Genomic DNA, 23,830 nt, shown 5'->3' with positions numbered 1-23,830 from the left:
CTCGGCGCGGTGAGGAGCGCGGAGCAGCCGGAGGAGGAGGGGAGGCGCTGAGCGGAGCAGCTGGACTCAGCGTGGTGAGGAGCGCGGAGCAGCCGGAGGAGGGGGGGAGGCGCTGAGCGGAGCAGCTGGACTCGGCGCGGTGAGGAGCGCGGAGCAGCCGGAGGAGGGGGGGAGGCGCTGAGCGGAGCAGCTGGACTCGGCGCGGTGAGGAGCGCGGAGCAGCCGGAGGAGGGGGGGAGGCGCTGACTGAGCGACAAAATAAAATGTCTTCGGGCGACCAGACCAAAGGCCCGGCCCGAGGCCGCAAGGCCAGGAAGAGGAGGAGCCCAGCCCAAGGCGCGGCCGGCGGGCGGGCCCCCGGTGTCGGGCCACATCCTGCAGGTGGTGGCAGCTTCCAGGGAGCGGCGCGGCCTGTCGCTGGCCGCCGTCAAGCAGACGCTGTCGGCCGCCGGCTACGACATGCCGCGCATCAACTGGCGGGTGAAGCAGGCGGTGCGGAGCCTGGTGACCGAGGCCTCGCTGGTGCGGCCGGCCGGCAAGAACAAGCCCAGGGGGCGGAGGAGGAAGGAGGCCGGGGCCGGTGATCCTGCTGCTGCTGCCGCCCGCTGGAGAAAGGCCGAGGAGAGGGCGGGCGGGGTCCGCCAGGGGGCGAGGCCCAGCGGGCGACCCGGGAGCCCTGGGGGGCCCCAGGTTTCCTCCAGGGGCAGGAAGCCCGGGAGCTGCCGAGACCAGAAGGCGGCAGCAGCCCCACGGGCGGCGGCCAAGACTGAAAACCCAAAACAGAAATACTACCCGTGTGAACCAAAACAACAGGCTCTTTTCACAGCCACCACACCCTTCAGATGAAAGAGGTTGTTCTAGAATTATACAATAAATATCTTTATTTTTAAATCATTGCTGCGGCCGTTGTTTCTGTTCAACTTTCCCGATTGATATTTTGAAGATAAACCCGAGAATCTTCGAATGATCCTGGCGGTTGTCCTCCAGATCTCGGGAGCCTTTGCAACCAGCTGCAGTCGTCGTGAAGCATCTTGCAGACTAGAATGAGTTGGAGAAAAAATAGTAACAGAAATGATTGGTATTCATTGGATTAAGAGTTGGAATTGTGTTGGTGTTTCTGCTCCATACGATCATCCATGTCGCCCTACTTTACCTCATGTTTCCAGCGTATTCTGCAGTGAGTGTCTCACTTCCTGACTCCAAGCCTTTCCACCATCTACAAGGCACAAGTCAGGAGTGTGATGGAATACTCTCCAGTGTGGACCATCGACAAGATACACTGCAGCAACTCGCCAAGGCTTCTTCGGCAGCACCTCCCAAACCCGCGACCTCTTCCACCTAGAAGGACAAGGGCGGCAGGCGCATGGGAACACCACCACCTCCAAGTTCCCCTCCAAGTCACACACCATCCTGACTTAGAAATATATCGCCGATCCTTCATCGTCACTGGGTCAAAATCCTGGAACGCCCTCCCTAACAGCCCTGTGGGAGTACCTTCACCAGTCGGACTGCAGCGGTTCAAGGAGGCAGCTCACCACCTCCTTCTCAAGGGCGATTAGGGATGGACAATATAAGCTGGCCTTGCCAGCGATGCCGACATCCCGAGAATCTTTTTAAATACCAAATAAATTGCCTTAGGTTCAGCATTTGTGTACTATGCCATAAGGGTTTTAGTAAATAGCTAATATTGCAGTGGCCTTTCTTAAACAGAAGCGATTAAGCGCATATATTTTTTTCTTAGACAATCTCTTTTGTAGTTTCTGGGACCTGTCTAATTTGTATATTATGGGGAGTTCCAGAATTGTTGTGGCTCGAATGAAATGTATTTCGCATAAGACATTTACTGTGGACGTGTCACATGAGAGTATGAGATTTTATATATATATAGCTTTGGGATTTTGCTCCAGCAAATTAAGGTTTCCCCATTCCTTGCGTGGCAGCGGTTTCTGGCAAAAAAAACTTGATAGGTGACTGTGATTTGTGCAGACTGCACATGTGGTGTGTCAAGGATCAGCCAATTGGAATAGACAATTTGGCATCCTTCATTAGGATAAAGCTGCGTATATAAAGGAGGGGTTGCGGGCTCCATTTCAATGTTGCTTTGTGTTTTTATTAACCAGTCACCGTGGAGAACACTCCAGCACGGTGGCATAGTGGTTAGCACTGTTGCCTCACAGCGCCAGGGACCCGGGTTCGAATCTGGCCTCGGGTGACTGTGTGGAGTTTGCACATTCTCCCCGTGTTTGCGTGGGTTTCCTCCGGGTGCTCCGGTTTCCTCCCACAGTCCAAAGATGTGCGGGTTAGGTTGATTGGCTATGATAAATTGACCCTTAGTGTTAGGGGGATTCAATACGTGGGGATAGGGTGGAATATGTGTTGGCGTAGGGGTTACGGGGATCGGGTGGGATATGTGTCGGTGCAGGCTCGATGGGCCGAAATGGCCTCTATCTGCACTGTGGGGTTTCTGTGATTCTGTGAGAAGGAATTGAAGGGCTTGCTATGCCGACTGCTGCTGCTGTTTCCACCAGTTCCACCACAGCCGGTGCCAAGGGCGCCATCTCCAAGAAGGGCTCGAAGAAAACCGCCATTAAAATGACCAGGAGAAGGGACAGGAAGTACAGGAGGAGCAGGAAGGAGAGTTCCAGCATCTACATCTACAAGGTGCTGAAGCAGGTCCACCCTGACCCGACACCGGCATCTCCTCCAAGGCCATGAGTGTCATGAACTCGTTCCTCACCGACATCTTCAAGCGCATCGCCTGCGAGGCTTCCCGCCTGATCCATTGCACCAAACACCAGACCATCTCCTCCCGGGAGATCCAGACCGCCGTCCACCTCCTGCTGCCCGGGGAACTGGCCAAGCACGCCATCTCAGAGGGGACCAAAGCAGTCACCAAATACACCAGCTCCAAGTAGAGTCCCCCTCCCAAAATAAAACCTGCAATTAAATCACCAAACGGCTCTTTTAAGAGCCACTTCGCAAAGCCTTAAAACGGAGCTATAAAACAAAACCGAGACCCCTGAACAAATACTTCTGTTCGGCTGTATGTTAATGCAATGAATTGCCAAATTAATCATCCGGTTCATCCATCTACATGTGGTGCATTCTATTTATGAAAGCTGTTTTAATTCGCATTTCTTACTTTTGAGTATAAGTCCCTGAAGAGATTGGGGAATTCACGGGGAAGGGGGCAATGGGCGCTCAATAACTCTGAGAACAAGGATTTCGGTTGAAACCAAGGCTCTTCCCTGCCAGTTGAAGAATTTACTCTTGATATTGAAACCCAGGAGTACAGCGACGATCAATGTTGCCGGACCGCCAATATTGTGGAAAAAAGCGGGTAAAATAGGAGGTCGCTCAAGCATTAATGTTCAGTGACGCCACATTTCGGTTCAGGAAGACCTTTGTTTTGTACAGGGAAGGGGAGAACTTGGAGACAAGAAATCATTGAGACCGCGACTTGGAGTAGGAGATATGACGGACACATTTCCCAGATCAAGAAATCTGCACAGCTCACATTTACAAATGACATTTAAGGTCGAAACACGTCCCAAGACGTTTCACGGGGGAAAGAGATGAAGAGACGCTCAAGTCTTTACAGAGAGCTGAGCTAAAGATACATGAAAAAAACATAAGATTCAGAAGAACTTAATAATAATAATCAACTTTATTGTCATTGTTAGTGCACAAGTGCAGTACAATGAAATGTAGGCTTGCGGCTCCCGAGAGTGTACATTTAGATTAAGACATTTAACATTCAACATTCATTTGACTTGTAATACATAAACATAATAAAGTGCATTGGCAGATGTGCAGGCTTTAGAGTTTATTTCTGGAGTTCAGTAGGATGACAGCCCTGGGAAAGAAGCTGTTCCTAAATCTGGTTGTTCGGGTGCGAATGCATCTGTAGCGTCTCCCAGATGGCAGGAGGGCGAACAGACTGTGGCTGGGGTGCGTGGGGTCTTTGATGATGGTCAGTGACCTCCATAAAGAGCGAGAGAGAATGTCTCTGGGGATATATAATCGCTCTGAGGTGATACACGCTTAGGAAAGAAGGCGACTTTGTTTTGTGTTTTGTTGGCAGGCATTTTTCAGGAGACGAGACCTTTGGCTCTGCAGCGTCTGGTTCGCCTGGTTAAATAGCGCCGGCTGCTGGAAACTCTTCATCCCCCAACACACACTCAGATAGAGAGAGAGAGAGAACAGGTCCCAGCCCCAAGCCATGGCCGACACTCTCCCTGCCAGGAACACCAGGAGGAAGACCAGGACTGCACCCCCGGCCAGGAGACGCGGCGCCACCGTGTCCCAGCAGACCCTGGAGGCGGTGGCGGCCAGCAAGGAGTGCCGGGGGCTCTCGGCTCTCAAGAAGCTGCTCTCGGGCCGCGGCTGCGACGTGGCCAGAAACAACTGGCGGGTCCACCAGGCGGCCCGGAGCCTGGTGACCAAAGGCTCACTGCTGCAGCCCACCGGCACCGGTGCCTCGGGCTCCTTCAGGCTCAGCAAGAGGTGGGGCGACCGGGAGGAGGAGCAGAAACCCAAGAGGGAGCCCGCCGCCGCCGCCAGGGAAAGGAGGAGGAGGATGAAGCAAGGTGTGGTCAGGAAAGCGGCGCCCAGGAGCAGAGGCTCGCCCAGGAAGACCAAGAAACAGGGCGCCGCCAGGAAGGGGGCGAGGAGGGCCACCGCCCACAAACCCAAGGGCAGGAAGGCGGCCAGGGCCGAAGGGAAAGGCAAACGCCAGCGTGCAAAGCCGAGCAAGCTGGCCAAACAACCGGAGCAGGAAGCGGACCAAACCCCCGCTCAGGAGGAGACCTCCCTGTCGGAGAAAGAAAGCCAAGTTTGCTCGGAGCAAGAGGACAGCTCCTGAAGGGGAGACCAATCAGAGGATGAATACCTTCAATTTCAAACGGCTCTTTTCAGAGCCACAAAAAACATTCACAAAGAGCCGGACCGGAGGGTTGGGTGTGTGAAAAAAGGAACATTGCAATTGGCCCGATGGTTAATGACCAAAATCATCCTTATTGAAAAATAGAAAACCAATTATTTCCCCATTACAATACTGGAAATTATTAAAAATTCGATTGAGTTTTAATTCCTGAAGTATACCTGCCAGGAATAATACAATACATGAACCAATATTGGTTTTTAACTCCTATTTTAAAGGTGGTTAAATTGACAGCAGCAGAGCTGTGATAGATTGTAGGGCGGGAGAATCGGAAGACCAGGAGTCCTCAGCCTGGGCACCACTTTCAACAGTCCTCAGCCAGCTCCGCAACCGCAGCTTTTGCCTCAAATTGTTCATTTTGTTAGTCTCATTGCTGAAGCGAGAAATATATCTGAAAATTATAAATGGTTGAAATCCAATCCTGTCGTGCAGCTGATGATTGTTGCTGCAAGTATTTATTGCAATGGGCATATCGCGAAACTACAAACGTCTTTATGAACTCTTGTGGTTGCGGCGATGCCTTGTAGATAGCATTTAAGTTCTGTTAGTTATTGACACGATTTCGGTCGGTCAGTCGTCTTCGCCACTTGAATGTGTAAGAATCAACGTTGAAACAACAATAATGAGCTATTTTCGCTTCCATTGTGTGCTTCCGATACACTTTTAATAGCCGAGCTGAGATTGTCTTTGTCAAGACCACCAATTTACATTTTTATAACGTAAAACAATGGATGTTATCGCAGAATACAACCTCCAAAACGCTGGGGAAATTCCTACAAAACGTGGTCCTAAAATTCAGGCACCATAAACCAGGTGGCCCCACTTATAAACACATGGAATTTTAGAATGTGGTCTCCAGCGAACTGGTGAAATGTTGGGACTTCCCAACATCCCAGGTAATAGGATTTGGTCACCAAGAACCAGTGTGTGATTGTGCGGACCCAGATCGATGAGTAGCGGGGACTGGAGTGCATCATCAACCCGGACCACCAAATTTTAGTTTGATTTGTTTAAGTTTTATTTGAACTTTTGTTAATTTACAGTCAATTTGTTTAAGCACCAACCAAAAGAGTGCACCAAACGCCAGACCATCTCCTCCCGGCCGGGAGATCCAGACCGCCGTCCGCCTCCTGCTGCCCGGGGAACTGGCCAAGCACGCCGGACCATCTCCTCCCGGCCGGGAGATCCAGACCGCCGTCCGCCTCCTGCTGCCCGGGGAACTGGCCAAGCACGCCGGACCATCTCCTCCCGGCCGGGAGATCCAGACCGCCGTCCGCCTCCTGCTGCCCGGGGAACTGGCCAAGCATGCCGTCTCGGAGGGGATGAAAACTGTCACCAAATACATCAGCTGCAAATAAAGCCTCTCGTTCCTCCCACCTTAAAAACTCAACCCAAAGGCTCTTTTCAGAGCCACTCACCAGATCCAGAAGGGGCTATTTATTTTCATTTGACTAATGACATTTGAAATATGGACAGCATAAAGAACGAAACTCTTTAAAAAAATGTTTTATCATCCTTTCTTTATTTAACCCCCACTTTCATTTTTTTGTCGTATGTTCAGATTTTGCTGGTGCGTTTTTGTAACACAGTATATCGTTAATTTAAAATAGATTGAAATTTAACAAATATATAACAAAATGATGCATTGTCACTGCCCTGTTTTGTACAAGGCACTCATTTATAAGCGGGTCGCTGAAAAGCTAAAATGAAATTAAATCTGTCAATTCAGGAACCAGTAATTTTAAAGGATCAATTTGCCATAATTCACAATTTAATAATGAATTATTCAGTCTCACAGATGCTATAATTTTAATTAAAATGATTATTCAGTCCCACAGATGACAATCTTTAGCAGTAATGATTATTATTTAGTCTCACAAATGACATAGTTTTAATTATTATTCAGTCCCAGATACCATAATTTTAACGATTATTATTCAATCCCACAGATGCAATGATTTAAACAATAATGATTATTATTCAATCCCACAGATGCAATAATTTAAACAATAATGATTATTATTCAATCCCACAGATGGAATGATTTTAGTAACTGGTTAATATTCAGTCCCACAGATGCAATGATTTTAACAATAATGATTATTATTCAATCCCACAGATGCAATGATTTTAACAATAATGATTATTATTCAGTCCCACAGATGCAATGATTTTAATAACTGGTTAATATTCAGTCCCACAGAGGGCCATCACTTTAACAATAACGAGTCTGATTCACAGACGAGCTCTTATTCTATAAGCCGCCTTTTTCGTTGGTGTCCGAGGTTGGAGCGGATTGAAAAACGCGCCAATCAGAGGCCGAGATTTGCCGGGTTTTCAGCCAATCAGAAGGCGCGGCTGGGCTGGGCTGGACGGGGCCGGCGGCTGCTATAAAAGCCGCAGCCCGGAGCGGGGAGGAGCAGTTGGAGACCAGAGTTAGAGAGGAGTCCCCCCCCCGGGGGAAGGACAGCCGCCGCCCGCCCGGGGAGAAGGGACAGCAGTCGGCCGGCACCTTGGGCAACAAGGGCTCGCGGGTGGGCGGGGCTATGACCTCACCCGCGCGCTGAGGCGGTTGAGCGGCCGATCAGGAGCCACGTGACCCCGGAGCTGGCGGCGGCATTTTAACGCAGTGGGCGGGGCCCCGCGGCGTTGCGGGCTGCGATTGGTGAGCGCAGCTGTCAATCTACGAGTCGCAGCCAATAGAAAAGACGGACTCCGTGAGGGACTTTAAGCGCGCTGTGTGCCCGCAGTGCGCATGCTCGGTGCTGTTCGCAGTCCCCGGATGAGGCTCCGGTTTGAGGAAGGAGATAAAATGGCGGCGGGACGGAGGAGAGGCGGATGGTGCGGTGAGTGTGGATCAGAGAATCTCCGACATTTACAGCAGCGCCGGCCTCTCTCAGGCAATCTCTGGGAACATTGGGTCGAAGCGGCCGCGCGAGGGAGAAAGGTCAGAGAGAGTCCCATTGACTCAGATACACACTGGTCCTGGAGATGGACTGGAGAGAAAGGTCAGAGAGAGTCCCATTGACTCAGATACACGCTGGTCCTGGAGATGGACTGGGGAGAAAGGTCAGAGAGAGTCCCATTGACTCAGATACACACTGGTCCTGGAGATGGACTGGGGAGAAAGGTCAGAGAGAGTCCCATTGACTCAGACACACAGTGGTCATAAGAACATAAGAAATAGGAGCAGGAGTAGGCCAATTGGCCCCTCGAGCCTGCTCCGCCATTCAATAAGATCATGGCTGATCTGATCCTAACCGCCAATCCACTATCACAGAACCATCTCCTGAATCTAACAGAATTAGACACACGAAATAGGAGCAGGATCAGGCTACATGGCCCCTGGGCCTGCTCCGCTACCCACAGGGCCATGACCGATCCGAACCTAGACTCATGTCCAAATTCCTGCCCGCTCCCCGTAACCCTTAATTCCCTTTACTTCTAGGAAACTGTCTATTTCTGTTTTAAATTTATGTAATGATGTAGCTTCTACAGCTTTTTGGGGCAGCATATTCCATGGACCGACCACCCTCTGAGTGAAGTAGTTCCTCCTCATCTCAGTTTTGAAAGAGCAGCCCCTTATTCTAAGACTATGCCCCCTGGTTCTAGTTTCACCCATCATCGGGAACATCCTCCCCGCATCCACCCGATCCAACCCCTTCACAAACTTATATGTTTCAATAAGATCGCCTCTCATTCTTCTGAACTCCAATGAGTAGAGTCCCAATCTACTCAACCTCTCCTCATATGTCCATCCCCGGGATTAACCGAGTGAACCTTCTTTGTACTGACTCGAGAGCAAGTATGTCCTTTCTTAAGTATGGACACCAAAACTGTACGCAGTGTTCCAGGTGCGGTCTCACCAATACATTGTACAACTGAAGCAATACCTCCCTATTTTTATATTCTATCCCCCTAGCAATGAAAGCCAACATTCCATTGGCCTTCTTAGTCACTTGCTGCACCTGCATACTAACCTTTTGAGTTTTGTGCACCAGGACCCCCAGATCCCTTTGGCAGACCAATTAAACTCATACTTTGGTTCTGTATTCACAAAGGAGGACACAAATAACCTCCCAGGAATATCGGCAAACATAGGGACTAATGAGAGGGAGGAGCTGACAGAAATTAGTATCTCTAGGGATATGGTGTTGGGTAAGTTGAGGGGACTGAAGGCCGACAAATCCCCGGGGCCTGATAAACTACATCCTAGGGTACTTAAGGAGGTGGCCCTGGAGATAGCAGATGCTCTAAGGATCATCTTCCGGAACTCCATTGACTCGGGAACAGTACCCGTGGATTGGAGGGTAGCTAATGTTACCCCAATATTTAAAAAGGGGGGTAGAGAGAAAGCAGGGAATTATAGACCAGTAAGCCTTACATCGGTTGTGGGCAAAATGCTAGAGTCCATTATTAAGGATAAAATAGCGGAGCACTTGACAAATGGGGAAAGGATCGGACAGAGTCAACATGGATTTACAAAGGGTAAATCGTGTTTGACTAATCTGCTGGAATTTTTTGAGGAAGTAACTGGTAAAATAGATGGGGGAGAGCCAGTGGATGTGGTGTACCTTGACTTCCAGAAAGCCTTCGATAAGGTTCCACACAAAAGATTATCATGCAAAATTAAGGCTCATGGGATTGGGGGCAAAGTATTAACGTGGATAGAGAACTGGCTGGCGGATAGAAAACAGAGAGTTGGAATAAACGGCTCGTTTTCGGAGTGGCAGGCAGTGACCAGCGGGGTGCCGCAAGGATCTGTCCTGGGACCCCAGCTGTTCACAATATATATAAATGATCTGGATCAGGGAATTGGATGCAATATTTCCAAATTCGCTGACGACACTAAACTAGGAGGAGGGGTGAGCTCTGATGAGGATGTCAGGAGGCTACAGTGTGATTTGGACAGGTTGGGGGAATGGGCGGATACGTGGCAGATGCACTATAATGTGGATAAATGCGAGGTTATCCACTTTGGGGGTAAAAACAGGAGGGTAGATTATTATCTAAATGGCAATAGATTGGGAGATGGGGAAGTGCAGAGGGACCTGGGTGTTCTTGTGCACCAGTCACTGAAGGAGAGCATGCAGGTGTAACAGGCGATTAAGAAGGCAAATGGTATGTTGGCCTTCATATCAAGGGGGTTCGAGTATAGGAATAGGGATACCTTACTACAGCTGTACAAGGTGCTGGTGAGACCGCATCTGGAGTATTGTGTACAGTTTTGGTCGCCCCATCTGCGGAAGGATGTTCTTGCCATGGAAAGAGTGCAACGGCGATTCACCAGGCTGATACCTGGAATGGCGGGAATGACCTACGAAGAGAGATTAAATAGTTTGGGCTTGTACTCACTGGAGTTTAGAAGATTGAGAGGGGATCTCATCGAAACATATAAAATTATGGCAGGCCTGGACAGGCTGAATTCAGAGAGAATGTTTCCAATGGCCGGGGAGCACAGAACCAGGGGCCACAGTCTAAAAATAGCGGGCAAATCATTTAAAACAGAGATGAGGAAGAATTTCTTCACTCAGAGTGGTGGGCCTGTGGAATTCCCTGCCACAGAGGGCTGTGAAGGCTAATTCAATAAATATTTTCAAGAGAGAATTGGATATATTTCTGAAGGCTAAGGGGATTAAGGGTTACGGAGAAAAGGCGGGGACGGGGTACTGAACTGGTAAGATCAGCTATGATCTCAGACGAAGATCAGCCATGATCTCATTGAATGGCGGAGCAGGCTCGAAGGGCCGAATGGCCTACTCCTGTTCCTATCTCTATGTTTCTATGTTTTACTTCAGTACTTTCCAGTTTCTTGCCATTAAGATAATAACTTGCTCTACGATTTTTCCTGCCAAAGTGCATAACCTCACACTTTCCAGTATTGTATTCCATCTGCCAAATCTCTGCCCACTTACTTAGCCTGTCTATGTCCCCTTGCAGGTTTTTTATGTCCTCCTCACTCACTACTTTCCCTCCCATCTTGGTATCATCTGCAAACTTTGATATGTTACACTCGGTCCCCTCCTCCAAATCGTTAATATAGATTGTAAAGAGTTGGGGACCCAGCACTGACCCCTGCGGAACACCACTAGTTACTGATTGCCAGTCTGAGAATGAACCATTTATCCCAACTCTCTGCCTTCTGTTAGATAGCCAATCCTCTATCCATGCCAGAATATTACCCCAATCCCGTGGTTTTTTATCTTAAGCAATAATCTTTTGCGTGGCACCTTGTCAAATGCCTTTTGGAAGTCTAAATACACTACGTCCACTGGTTCCCCTTTATCCACCCTATATGTTACTTCCTCAAAGAACTCCAGCAAATTTGTCAAACATGACTTCCCCTTCATAAAACCATGCTGACTTTGTCCTATTAAATTATGATTATCCAAATGTCCTGTTACTGTCTCCTTAATAATGGACTCCAAAATTTTACCTACCATAGATGTTAGGCTAACCGGTCTATAGTTTCCAGCCTTCTGTCTACTGCCCTTTTTAAATAAGGGTGTTACATTAGCAGTTTTCCAGTCTGCCGGGACCTTTGCCGAGTCCAGGGAGTTTTGGAAAATTATTACCAATGCATCCACAATCCCTACCGCCACTTCCCTCGACCCTAGGATGTAAGCCATCAGGTCCAGGTGATTTATCCGCCTTGAGTCCCATTATTTTACCGAGTACCACTTCCTTAGTGATTTTGATCGTGTTTAGCTCCTCCCCCGCTTTAGCCCCCTGTTTGTCCAGTGTTGGGATATTCTTAGTGTCTTCTACTGTAAAGACTGATATGTACTGGGGAGAAAGGTCAGAGAGAGTCCCATTGACTCAGATACACACTGGTCCTGGAGATGGACTGGGGAGAAAGCCCCATTGACTCCGATACACACTGGTCCTGGAGATGGATTTGAGTGAAAGGTCAGAGAGTCCCATTGACTCAGATACACACTGGTCCTGGAGATGGACTGGGGAGAAAGGTCAGAGAGAGTCCCTTTGACTCATACCCACTGGTCCTGGAGTTGGACTGCGGAGAATGGTCAGAGAGAGGCCCATTGACTCAGATACACACCGGTGCTGGAGATGGACATACAAGAATGGATTAGGAAAAAAAGGGTGGCTTTTGGCAGATACAAAGGACTAAAAGCAGTGGAAGCCGAGATGAGTACAGAAAGTGCAGGGGGGTACTTAAAAAAAGAAATTAGGAGAGCGAAGAGGGGTCATGAAAAAACACTGGCGGGCAAAATAAAGGAAAATCCCAAGGTGTTTTGTTAGTATATTAAGGGCAAGAGGATAACCAGGGAAAGAGTAGAGCCCATTCGGGACCAAAGTGGCAATCTGTGTGCAGAGCCAGAAGATGTAGGTGAGGTTTTAAATAAATATTTTGCATCTGTGTTCACTATGGATAAGGACAATGCAGGCATAGAAATCAGGCAGGGGGATTGTGATATACTTGAACAAATTAGTATTGAGAGGAAGGAGGTATTAGTGGTTTTAGCGGGCTTAAAAGGGGATAAACCCCCAGGCCCAGACGAGATGTATCCCAGCCTGCTGTGTGAGGCAAGGGGGGAGATTGCAGCGGCTCTGACACAAATTTTCAGAACCTCTCTGGCCACAGGGGAGGTGCCAGAGGACTGGAGAACAGCTAACGTAGTACCATTATTCAAGAAGGGTAGTAGTAGGGATAAATCAGGGAATTACAGGCTAGTGAGCCGAACATCAATGGTAGGGAAATTATTGGATAAAATTCTGAGGGACAGAATTAGTCTCCACTTGGAGAGGCAAGGATTAATCAAGGATAGTCAGCATAGCTTTGTCAGGGGGAGATCATGTCTAACCAATTTGATTAAATTTTTCGATGGGGGTGACTAGGTGTGTGGATGAGGGCAGTCCAGTTGATGTAGTCTACATGGACTTCAGTAAGGCTTTTGACAAAGTCCCACATGGGAGACTGGTCAAGAAGGTAAGACCCCATGGGATCCAGGGCAATTTGGCACATTGGATCCAAAATTGGCTTAGTGGCAGGAGGCAGAGGGTGATGGTCGAAGGTTTTTGTGACTGGAAGCCTGTGTCCAGTGGTGTACCACAGGGTCTGGGTCCTTTGCTGTTTGTAGTGTACATTAATGATTTAGATATGAATGTAGGAGGTATGATCAGTAAGTTCGCAGATGACACGAAAATTGGTGGAGTGGTAAATAGCGAGGAGGGAAGCCTCAGGCTACAGGAGAATATAGACGGTTTGTTGGGAAAGAGCAGGGGAAATATCCCCGGTGTCCTAGCAAATGTTTATCCCTCAATCAATGTAACAAAAGGATAATAGCAAAATACTGCGGATGCTGGAAATCTGAAATAACAACAGGAAATGCTGGAAACACTCAGCAGGCCAGGCAACATCCGTAGAGAGAGAAACAGATTTAACAAAAAGATAGATTATCTGGTCATTATCACATTGCTGTTTGTGGGAGCTTCCTGTGCGCTATTTGACTGCCGCATTTCCTACATTACAGCAGTGACTACACTTCAAAAGTACTTGATTGGCTGTAAAGCACTTTGGGGCATCCGGTGATGGTGAAAGGCGCTATAGAAATGCAAGTGTTTCTTTCTTCACTGGTCTCACCAGCGACCTCTTCTGGCTGATGGTTGATTGACAGATGATAGTCCGCGCATGTGCACAGGGAGCAACGGTTTGGACTGAGTCCGGCACAGCGACCCCTCCCGGTCACCAAGGGGGGGAGGAAGGGAGGGGGGGAGAAAGGGAGGGGGGAGCCAGCAGACCCTCTCCCCTCTGCCGGCGATGGCTCTGCTGAGCTCCGTGCCGCCCCACGCACTGACATGCTGAGCGCAGCGCCCCGGTGAGCCCGAGCCCCGCCCTTCCGAGGCCGGGCCTGAGACGGCCGATTGCGGCTGGCTGGGCCTGGTTGCCTTGGTAACTCTCCGCCTCCCGATCTCCGGGCCTGAGCGGCTTGAGACGGCCGATTGCGGCTGGCGAGCCCGGTTGCCGGAGTAACCCTCTCCGCTCCCCCTCCCGAGCCCCGCCCCCCCCCCCCCCGAGCCTGCTCGCTTCCCTCTGGCCGCACTCTGTGTGGAGGTGCGCCGTGCAGCGCGAGGAGCTTGCAGTGAGCCCAGCCAGCCTTTACCAAGATGGCTGGCCGCTGGTTCGGAATCGGGCCCAGCGGGATGGCCGGTGCGTAGCTCGGGCGTGGCTGGGCAACAGACGCCCAGGCTTCGAGGCCTGCCTGGAAAAACGGTGAAAGGTAGGAAAATTATAGAGGTTAGAAAAAAGATTTACAAATGAATTAACTTTTTTAAACATTTTGTGTTTTAAAAGCGACTTTTTTTGGTGGAAATGTAGATTTGAAAAACACACAGAAAGCGGGAAAAAGAAATGAAAAGTTTGGAATCACGATAGCGTCGACTCACCTCGGTTCAGAACGATAAGGCCCGCCCACACACGCACCGATTGGTCGACCGTCAGGTCACTGAAGCGTAGGATTGGTCAATCGTCCTGTCACTCGACTCTAGGGGGGCCCGCCCACACACGCCAGGAACCCGCCCCCGCCACGCCGCGATTGGTCGACCGTCGGGTTGCTGGACCATACGATTGGTCGACCTCGATGTAACTCAATGCTAATGAGCAGATAATGAGCGGAATTTTGAACGTTTTTTGGATACTGCGGGCGCAATTTTTGTCCGGCCGAAACGTAAATACGCTTACGACCGTTCCGGAATCGCAAGGTTTCTTTTGATGTAACGCACGTGTAGGTACGCTCTATAACTTTAGAGTGTATAGCTCGACAGACAGACAGATAGACAGACAGATGTATCCTAGATAGATAGATATAATATATACTAGCTGGGGGAGCCCGGCTTTGCCAGGGCTGTTTTGGGCCGTGCGGTTTAAATCGAGTGCGAGGCTTTGGGGCCTGTCTGTCCCTCTGTGAATCTGCTGCCGGGCAACATTTTAAATCGAGTCCCAGGCTTTTGGGCCCTGTCTCTGTCCCTTTGTGAATCTGCTGCCGGGCAACATTTCTACCTTTTAATACCTTGAAAGATGAAAGTGAAAGTACTTATAAAACGTTTTTTGTAAATCTTATGTTATTTTTAAAAGAGATACTAACTTTTTCAAAGCTGGATGATCAAAGTAGTTTGAGCTGGAAGCTGAAGTAATGGTAGTGAAACAATGGCTGCCAGATCCCTGAGATGAAAACGATTAGTCCCGCCCACACACACACACACACACCGATTGGCCAACCATCAGGGGACCATACTGTAGGATTGGTCAATCTTGACGGCACAGGATTGGTCGAACATTGACGTCAGTCAATCAATGCTAAGTAGCAGATAATGAGTTTAATTTTGAAGGTTTTTTGCATAAGGCGCGAACAATTTTCGTGCGACCGAAAAGTAAATACGCTTCCGACCGTCCCGGAAGCGTAAGCTTTCTTCGGAGGTAACGCGCGCGTAGGTACGCTCTATAACTTTCGAGCGCATAGCCGGACAGATGCACACCTGAGGACAGACAGACAGATCGACTCATACATACATACATACATACATATATATATATATATGTGTATATATATATATATATCTCAAGAAAAGCAGTGGTCCTAGTACCGACCCCTGGGGAACACCACTGGATACCTTCCTCCAGTCTGAAAAACAACCGTTCACCACTACTGTTTCCTGTCACTTTGCCAATTCCGTATCCATGCTGCCACTGTCGCTTTTATTCCATGGGCTTCAACTTTGCTGGCAAGCCTATTATGTGGCACTTCTCGAACGCCTTTTGGAAATCCATGTACAACATGTTAACCGCATTGCCCTCATTAACCCTCTCTGTTACCTCATCAAGAACCTCAATCAGAATCAGAGCGGCCGGGCCAGGCAAGGCAGACGTGCGGCCAGGGCTCTGGCACCAGGAAACCCAGGGTACAGCGCCTCCCCCATCCGAGCCGCCGCTTCCTGGTTTCTTCAGCCGGTTCCACCAAGTCCGACTCAGGCCAAAGGACAGGAGCCAGGCTCCCAGAATGGCCCGCGGCCCCGGGGAGCATGCGCACTCTCAGCGGGTAAATCAGCGAGTTGGATAGAGTGGTTTCTGGGGCGCGGTGAATTGTGGGTGCTGCGGCCGCCATTAGTCAGCAGCTGTCGGGAAGAGTTTTATTGCAGGCTGACGGAAGGTAGGTCCCTGGCCGCCTGTGTAGGTCTTTTTGTTGCTTCAGTTTGAGCTGGAGTGGAGATGGAGGAGAAGCTGCTGGGTTTAACCCCCAGTACTTCTGAGCCCAGGAGGACCCAACAATTTCCAATGTGAGACTGTCAAGGGAGGTGGATTCTGGGGGAGATTAGGTTGTTACACAGACACTGTCCCTACAATGTAAAAGAGTATTGTTTTAGGAATATGTATTTCTGTAGAGGCTTTTAATCCAGTTTACATCTGCAGATTTGTTTTAATTCATTCTTGGGATGTGGGCGTCGCTCGAAAGACCAGAATATGTTGCCAATCCCCATTTTCCCGTTGAGAAGGTGATGGTGGGCCGCCTTCTTGAACCGCTGCAGTCCGTGTGGTGAAGGTACTCCCACAATGCTGTTGTGTGAGGAGTTCCAGGATTTTCACCCAGTGATGATGTAGCAACGGCGATATATGTCCAAGTCAGGATGGTGTGTGACTGGGAGAACTTGGAGGTGATGGTGCTCCCATGCACCTTCTGCCTTTGTCCTTCTAGATGCTGGAGGTTGCGGGTTTTGGAGGTTCTGTCAAAGTTCTGGTCGAGTTGCAGATGTATAAAGTCCATCTCCTTCGCCCCCTCCCACTCCCACCTCTCTCTATCTCTCTCTCCCATAGAGGCCCAGACCAGGTGGTAGATTCCCTTCACCGAGGGACATTAGTGAACCAGTCGGATTTTATGACAATCCAGCAGCTTTCATGGTCACTTTTTTCTAGTGCCGGCCCCACAAATAACCAGATTCATTGAGCTCAATTTCACAACCTGCCTCTTTAGTGGGTTCTCTCTCACGCTCCCTGTTTTAAATTCATTTTACAGGGTATTAGAAGAGGAGGATTTGCAGACGGGAAACTCAAACCAAACATCACGTCAAGATCTGACAGTCACTCGATTCATCAGGAACTGAATATCATCGGCCTTTGAATATGGAAGCAAAAAGCACCGTTCACACCAGGGAGAGGCCGTTCACTTGCTCTGAGTGTGGGAAGGGATTCACTCAGCCATCCCACCTGCTGATACACCAGCGAGTTCACACTGGGGAGAGTCCTTTTAAATGCTCGGACTGTGGGAAGAGCTTTAAAAGTTCCGGGGAACTGATACGCCATCAACGTGTTCACACTGATGAGAGACCGTTCAGGTGCGTGCACTGCGGGACTGGGTTTAGGCACTCATCTGACCTCGCTGTACACCAGCACACTCACACTGGGGAGAGGCCGTTCACCTGCTCCGTGTGTGGGAAGGGATTCGCTCAGTCATCCCACCTGCTGACACACCAGCGAGTTCACACTGGGGAGAGACCTTTTAAATGCTCGGACTGTGGGAAGTGCTTTAAAAGTTCCGGGCAACTGATATGCCATCAACGTGTTCACACTGGGGAGAAGCCGTTCAGCTGCTCCGTGTGTGGAAAGGGATTCATTGTGTCATCCACCCTGCTGACACACCAGCGCACTCACACTGGGGAGAGGCCGTTCACCTGCTCAGTGTGTGGGAAGGGATTCATTGTGTCATCCACCCTGCTGACACACCAGCGCACTCACACTGGGGAGAGGCCGTTCACCTGCTCCGTGTGTGGGAAGGGATTCACTCGTTCATCCAACCTGCTGACACACCAGCGAGGTCACAAGTGACTGCAGGGGTTGGATTCTGTTGTTGCTGCTGTTAATCACATCCAGGACTGAACCATGTTCATTTTGACAGGTGGGGATTGTTTCTGCTGATGTTAATAACCCCTATAACTGGGCTGGAGTTTAATATTCTGGATATATGTCCAATAAATCAACTTTGTTTTAAACACATTGTTGTAGATTTTTGTCTTTCCCACCTGAGTGTTTAGCATCACCTGGCTGGAGCTCAGAAAGGACAATCTGGGGGAGGATCGTACGACAGGAACAAAACTCCAGCCTGGACACAGTCCTTCAGGGCCACACTGAGAGGGGCAAACGGCACTTTGGTCTTTCTTCTCTCTCTTCACTGACAGCAAAGTCCCCATGAGGGTTAATCTCGAGGCGTGTGAGAAACGTGTCCCAGCCGCTCTCTGCCATGGTTCAGAGCTCCTAGGCAAGGAACAGAAGGCTCCTTTAGGAATGTACCCCAGTGCTTTTTTTTTAATGGCCTTATTAACCTGTGTTGCTACTTTTAGTGATTTGTGTATCTGTATCCCTGGAACCCTCTGCTCCTCCAGCCCATTTAGACTCTTAGGGGGAAATTCGGTGGTGCCCCCTTTGAGTCGCTAACATCACAGGGGCTAATTTTAGCCCCCCGAAAAAGTTAGCGCCCCTGCGCATTAAATTCAGTGGTAGCGCCCCAGGCAGGAGGCGGGGTGCTACTGGAAGCGCTCCCCTCTTGGGGCGCTACCAGTGAATTTCCCGGCACTTCATGTAACAGCGCCACGCCTGTCGGCACATAGCACCGTGTCATAGCAGACCTCCCTCCCTGATTAACGGGGAGGAGCCTAGCACTGCGCACATTGGGGCCGTGCTGGACCACCGGGGAGTGGGGTGTCGGATCAAGAGGAGCGCCGGGCTGAGCGATCGCGGCTGACACCCCAAAGAAGAAAGGGGAAGGGGGCAAGTGCTGGCAGTCGGCCAAAATAAAAAGTTGCCGCCTGACACCTGCTCTTTAAGTGGTGCCGCCGCGGCTGCAGGAACAACCCCTGACCCTGTTGGACATATCGTCTGCCGATAGGTCAGGGGTTGCAACCCAAGGCTGCAGCCGGGGTGCTGCGCATGGCAATGACGTCACTGCCGGCGGTGCAGTGCCGCGGGGGTGCTACCGTCTACCGCCACCGCTAACCTCCCGCTGAATATCACAGAAGGCACAAAGCAACCCAATTTCACCCCCTTGTCCAAATAGTGAGTGGCCTCCTTATTCTTCCCACCAAAACGCACCCTCTCACACTGATCTACAGTGAAGTTCATTAACACACCACCTCACACAGATCTACAGTGAAATTCATTTGCCAATTACACGTCCATTCTGAAATTTATTAATATCTTGCATTTTGTCTTCCTCAGTATTAACTCTACCTCCCAATTTGGTGTCATCGACAAATTTTGAAATTGTTCTTCTGATTCCCAAGTCCAAATCGTTTATGAACAACAGTGATCCCAGCACCGATCCCTGTGGAACACCACTTCCCAACTTTTGCCAGTCTGAGTAGCTACTCCCAACCCCTACTCTCTGTTTTCTGTTCTGTGATCAGCTTGCTATCCATAAACCGTATGTAAGATCTACAGGATGACCCAGGTCAGGCTGTGTGCAGTGAAGGGCCTGCCAGCAGAATGGATGGAAAGATGGCTACAAAACAGAATTCAGAGGGTTGGAGTTAAGGGAAGTTTGTAGCGATCATTCCATCCATTCTGCTGCCTGGCCCTTGACTCCACACGGCCTGACCGTGGTCATCTTGTAGACCGTACATACTGCAGACACAGTGTACTAGTGGTGGATATTGAGTTCTGTGGCAGGGATGCTGATGAAGTGGATTTCTCTGTCCGCGAGTTTTGAGGCATCGCTAGTTGCATTTTTCACCTCTTTCCACCTTTAATAAAATCTTGCTGCCAGTTTATTAAAGCCATTAACAGCCGCTCGGGTGGGACACATCAATAAATAAGGCCTTGTAAGTTTCCCGTAGAATGACAGGCCTGAACCCGAGTTAGAAAACATTTAGCAATTAAACCAGACTGGGCGGGGCCTGAGGTGCGAGTTAGTAACGGAAAATTGGTGGTCAGCGTACTTCACACCAGGGCTGAGGACCCGGGGACTCGGGTTTCTGTATCATTTATTGATTAATTTAGTTTATTGCCCAATGTCAGTCAGGTAAGCTTGCTGTCTGGCGGAGGCAGGGGTCCCCAGTGGAGAGCTCTCTACGCGGGGGTCCTTCCCGGCATCATTGGGGATCTGGGATGGAGACTGTTGCAGGGAGCTGTCGTGTGCAACAGTTTAAACTCCTTTCCAGACTCCAAGGCCAGATGTGGTTTCTGGGGCCTAGAGGAGTCCATGGGCCGTGTATATATTCAGTGTGAGAGGTTACAGCCCCTGTGTAGTTCCCTGAAGGGGCTGCTCCTCAACTCTTGGTTACACTTTAGCCCCACGCTCCTAATCTTTGGCCGCCCGGTGCGGAGGGGGGTGGGAAACTGGGAGGATCTTCTCCTGGACCTGCTCTTGGGCCTGGTGAAAACAGCAATTTGTAGGCCCAGGATGGGCGGGGCCCATGGGGGGTCACTCTGGCTGCCTGCCTCTCCCATGGTCTTGTCCCTGCCCGGGTGGCCCTGGTGAGGGAGCAGGCGGTGTGCACCGGTTCACTTGATACCTTCCTCGACCGCTGGACACGGAAGGTATCAAGAGGCGATAATCGGTCCTCACAATCACATTGTGATTGAATTATTAATTGTGTGTGTGTCACAAATACATTTCTTCTATTTTGATACAAAAGCTCTACTAGACATGTTAAACTACTAGTTATTTAATCAGGGCTGCAGCTGCTGAAAGGTTGACTGTACTGGGGTTTGTGGCCAGAGCTGGCAGACGTGTTGTTCTGAAGTCTGATGTCTCACACCTGAAGAGTCTGTTTCTGTCGTGTTGTAATGACCTTTTTCTGTTGCCTGGTGTCAGAAATAGAAATCAAAGGAAGATGATGCCCCACTCTGTTAATCAACTCTTTGACACATTTCCATTTCTTAATTTACAAAGATCACAACTCCATTAGTGAACAATGGATTGCCAGTCTGCCACTTTTTAGTGAGGCTTGAAAGGATTCACTGTGAAGCTACACCTGCCCATCCGTCTGTGTGTCACTGTGTTTGGATTGTGTTAGACAACAGTCCTAATATCTCGCCTACATCCATTACAATCTTTGAAATGTTAGATTGTACTTGGAAGAAGTTGAGTTTGAATCTAACAGTTCTGAAATTGGGAGCTTTTAATGATTTCTGTTTTTCACCTAACTATATAGTGATGTGATCAGTCAAAGCAAATTTAAAAATGTTGTTATTTACTGAACACAACTGAATAATTCTACAAGGATGCTATCGCAGTCTTCCTCAGTATTAACTACACCCCCCAATTTAGTGTCATCAGCAAATTTTGAAATTGTACTTCTGATTCCCAAATCCAAATCATTCATGTAAATGGTGCACAACAGTGGTCCCAGCACCAATCCCCGTGGAACACCACTTCCCACCTTCCGCCCGTCTGAGTAAATACCTTTAACTCATCCCGTCACTATAACTGGACTTGTCTCCATTCCCGTGCCGAGGGGATTGCTGTACCAGACGGGAGGGGCAACATTTGGGGACTCTCGATTCTCCACCAATTCCCATTCCCCTTCTTTCTGGTGGATAATGGAGGTGCCACTGTGTGTAATGTGCAAGTGAGTAAGAGTTATCAGCGAGGATTAATCAGCACTTTCTAATTGGAGATGATAGTCAATGGAATCTTTCAGACAATGAATTGTAGATTTTATAGCAAAGATTAATATACGATTGAAGTAAAAGTTCATAATTTTATTGTAAAATATTTCAGGAACACTCATCAGAAATTAAGGGGAAAGTTCAGACAGCAGTACTTAAAGGGACACTGCAGCCCTGACAACTCAATTAGCTATATATCCAGAATATTAAAATCCAGCCCAGTTATAGGGGTTATTAACATCAGCAGAAACAAACCCCAAATGTCAGAATGAACATGGTTCAGTCCTGGATGTGGTTAACAGCAGCAATAACAGCAGAATCGAACCTCTGCAGTCACTTGTGAACTTGCTGGTGTCTCAGCAGGTTGCATGACTGATTGAATCCCCTCACACACTGAGCAGGTGAACGGCCTCTCCATGGTGTGAACTCGCTGGTGTGTCAGCAGGTTGGATGACTGATTGAATCCCTTCCCACACACGGAGCAGGTGAACGGCCTCTCCCCGGTGTGAACTCGCTGGTGTGTCAACAGGTTGGATGACTGATTGAATCCCTTCCCACACATGGAGCAGGTGAATGGCCTCACCCTAGTGTGAGCTCGCTGCTGTGTCAGCAGGTTGGACGACTGATTGAATCCCTTCCCACACACGGAGCATGTGAATGGCCTCTCCCCAGTGTGATTGCGCTGGTGTCTCAGAAGGTCAGAGGAATGAGTGAATCCCTTCTCACACACGGGGCAGGTGAATGGCCTCTCTGCAGTGTGAATGTGCTGGTGTATCAGCAGGGTGGATGAATTAGTGAATCCCTTCTCACACACAGGGCAGGTGAACGGTCTCTCCCCAGTGTGAATGCACTGGTGCTCAATGAGGTGAGATGACTGCCTGAACCCCTTCCCACAGCGAGAGAAACTGAATGGTCTCTCCTCAGTGTGAAGTCGCTGGTGTGTCAGAAGGTGGGATGACTGACTAAATCCCTTCCCACACTTGGAGCAGGTGAACGGCCTCTCCCCGGTGTGACTGCATCGATGAGTTTCCAGCCAGGACGGGGAGCTAAATCCCTTCCCACAATCCCCACATTCCCACAGTTTCTCCGTGGTGTGGGTGTCCTTGTGTCTTTCCAGGTTGGACAATCGGTTGAAGCCTCATCCACACACACAACACATGTACGGTTTCTCCCCGCTGTGAACGGTGTGATGTTTTTTCAGACTGTGTAACTGGTTAAAGCTCTTTCCACAGTCAGTGCACAGGAACACTCTCACTCGGGTGTGTGTGTCTCGGTGCTTTTCCAGTCACACCGATCTTTGAAATCTTTACCCACAGACAGAACAGGCAAACATTTCTCCTTCCACATTCAAAGGCTGATGATATTCCCTGTAAAAGGAGTTTACAAAAGACATCACTGTAAGTTCAGGATTAAAATTCGGAACAGATAATTCTAGTTTCTATGGAACATTCTCTCCTCTCTTATTACATAGAATTACACAGATTGTACAGCACAGAAACAGGCCAATCGGCCCAACTGGTCCATGTGGTGTTTATGCTCCACACGAGCCTCCTCCCATCTCTCTTCATCTCACCCTATCAGCATCTCCTTCTATTCCTTTCTCCCATGTGTTTATCCAGCTTCCCCTTAAATACACCCATGCTCTTCGCCTCAACTACTCCCTGTGGCAGCAAGTTCCACATTCTCAGCACCCTCTGGGTGAAGGAGTTTAATCTAAATAGGACTTCCCTGGGCAGCCAATCAGCACTGCTGCCTCTTTTGTGCATTTCCTGGCGAGGCGAAACAGTTGATATTTTCTGATCAAAAAGAGCTGAGCTCAGCAGCATTAGTCCTGTTTTGCCTCCTTTGGAGACCAGGTGTACGAGCAGAGTGAGTGCAGCCTTCACAGCAACAGCAATAAAATTGTTACAGTTGTGAAGGAACTTTGTGTCAGTGCACTGGACTACAAACAAAGTATGTGTGTCGATTATTGTCTTATTACCCTACTGTAAAGTGCCTTGAGATGTTTTAAAAGCTCTATATAAAGGTAAGTTGTTGTAGGTGTATAGAGAACTCTGTTGAAATTTAGTGAAATGATCAATAACCAAGGAAGATCATTTCTTTGTTTGGTTCTGTTAGTTTTCATCGAATCATTGAAAAGTACAGCACGAAGGAGGCCATTCGGCCCATTGTGCCTGTGCTGGCTCTTAGAAAGAGCACTCGTGCTTAGTCCCACATCCCTGCTTGTTGTCCGTAACCCTGTAAGATCCTCATCCACAAGTACCCGCCCA

General features: G+C 49.2%; 1 protein-coding gene and 1 pseudogene across 1 annotated transcript in view; both read left to right on the top strand.

Moving 5' to 3' along the window:
* The first annotated feature begins 2,499 nt into the window (after positions 1-2,499).
* Positions 2,500-2,915, top strand: LOC147091966 (histone H2B type 1-A-like; annotated as a pseudogene).
* A 4,440-nt stretch (positions 2,916-7,355) lies between these two features.
* The window catches only part of LOC147091965 (uncharacterized), a 30,301-nt gene continuing 13,826 nt past the window's right edge, over positions 7,356-23,830 (top strand). Inside the window, exons 1-2 of the mRNA XM_085976955.1 lie at positions 7,356-7,788; positions 16,972-17,776. Coding sequence (XP_085833081.1) covers positions 17,079-17,776 — 698 coding nt within the window. The 5' untranslated portion in view covers positions 7,356-7,788; positions 16,972-17,078. The remainder of the gene's footprint in view (positions 7,789-16,971; positions 17,777-23,830) is intronic.

The sequence above is a fragment of the Somniosus microcephalus genome, unplaced genomic scaffold, assembly GCF_052327205.1.
Source record: "Somniosus microcephalus isolate GS21.2 unplaced genomic scaffold, FLI_Smic_1.0 unresolved_chr3, whole genome shotgun sequence".
Classification (NCBI taxonomy): Eukaryota; Metazoa; Chordata; class Chondrichthyes; order Squaliformes; family Somniosidae; genus Somniosus; species Somniosus microcephalus.
Note: the sequence above shows the minus strand (reverse complement) of the source record. Positions and strands in the feature narration are given on the sequence as shown.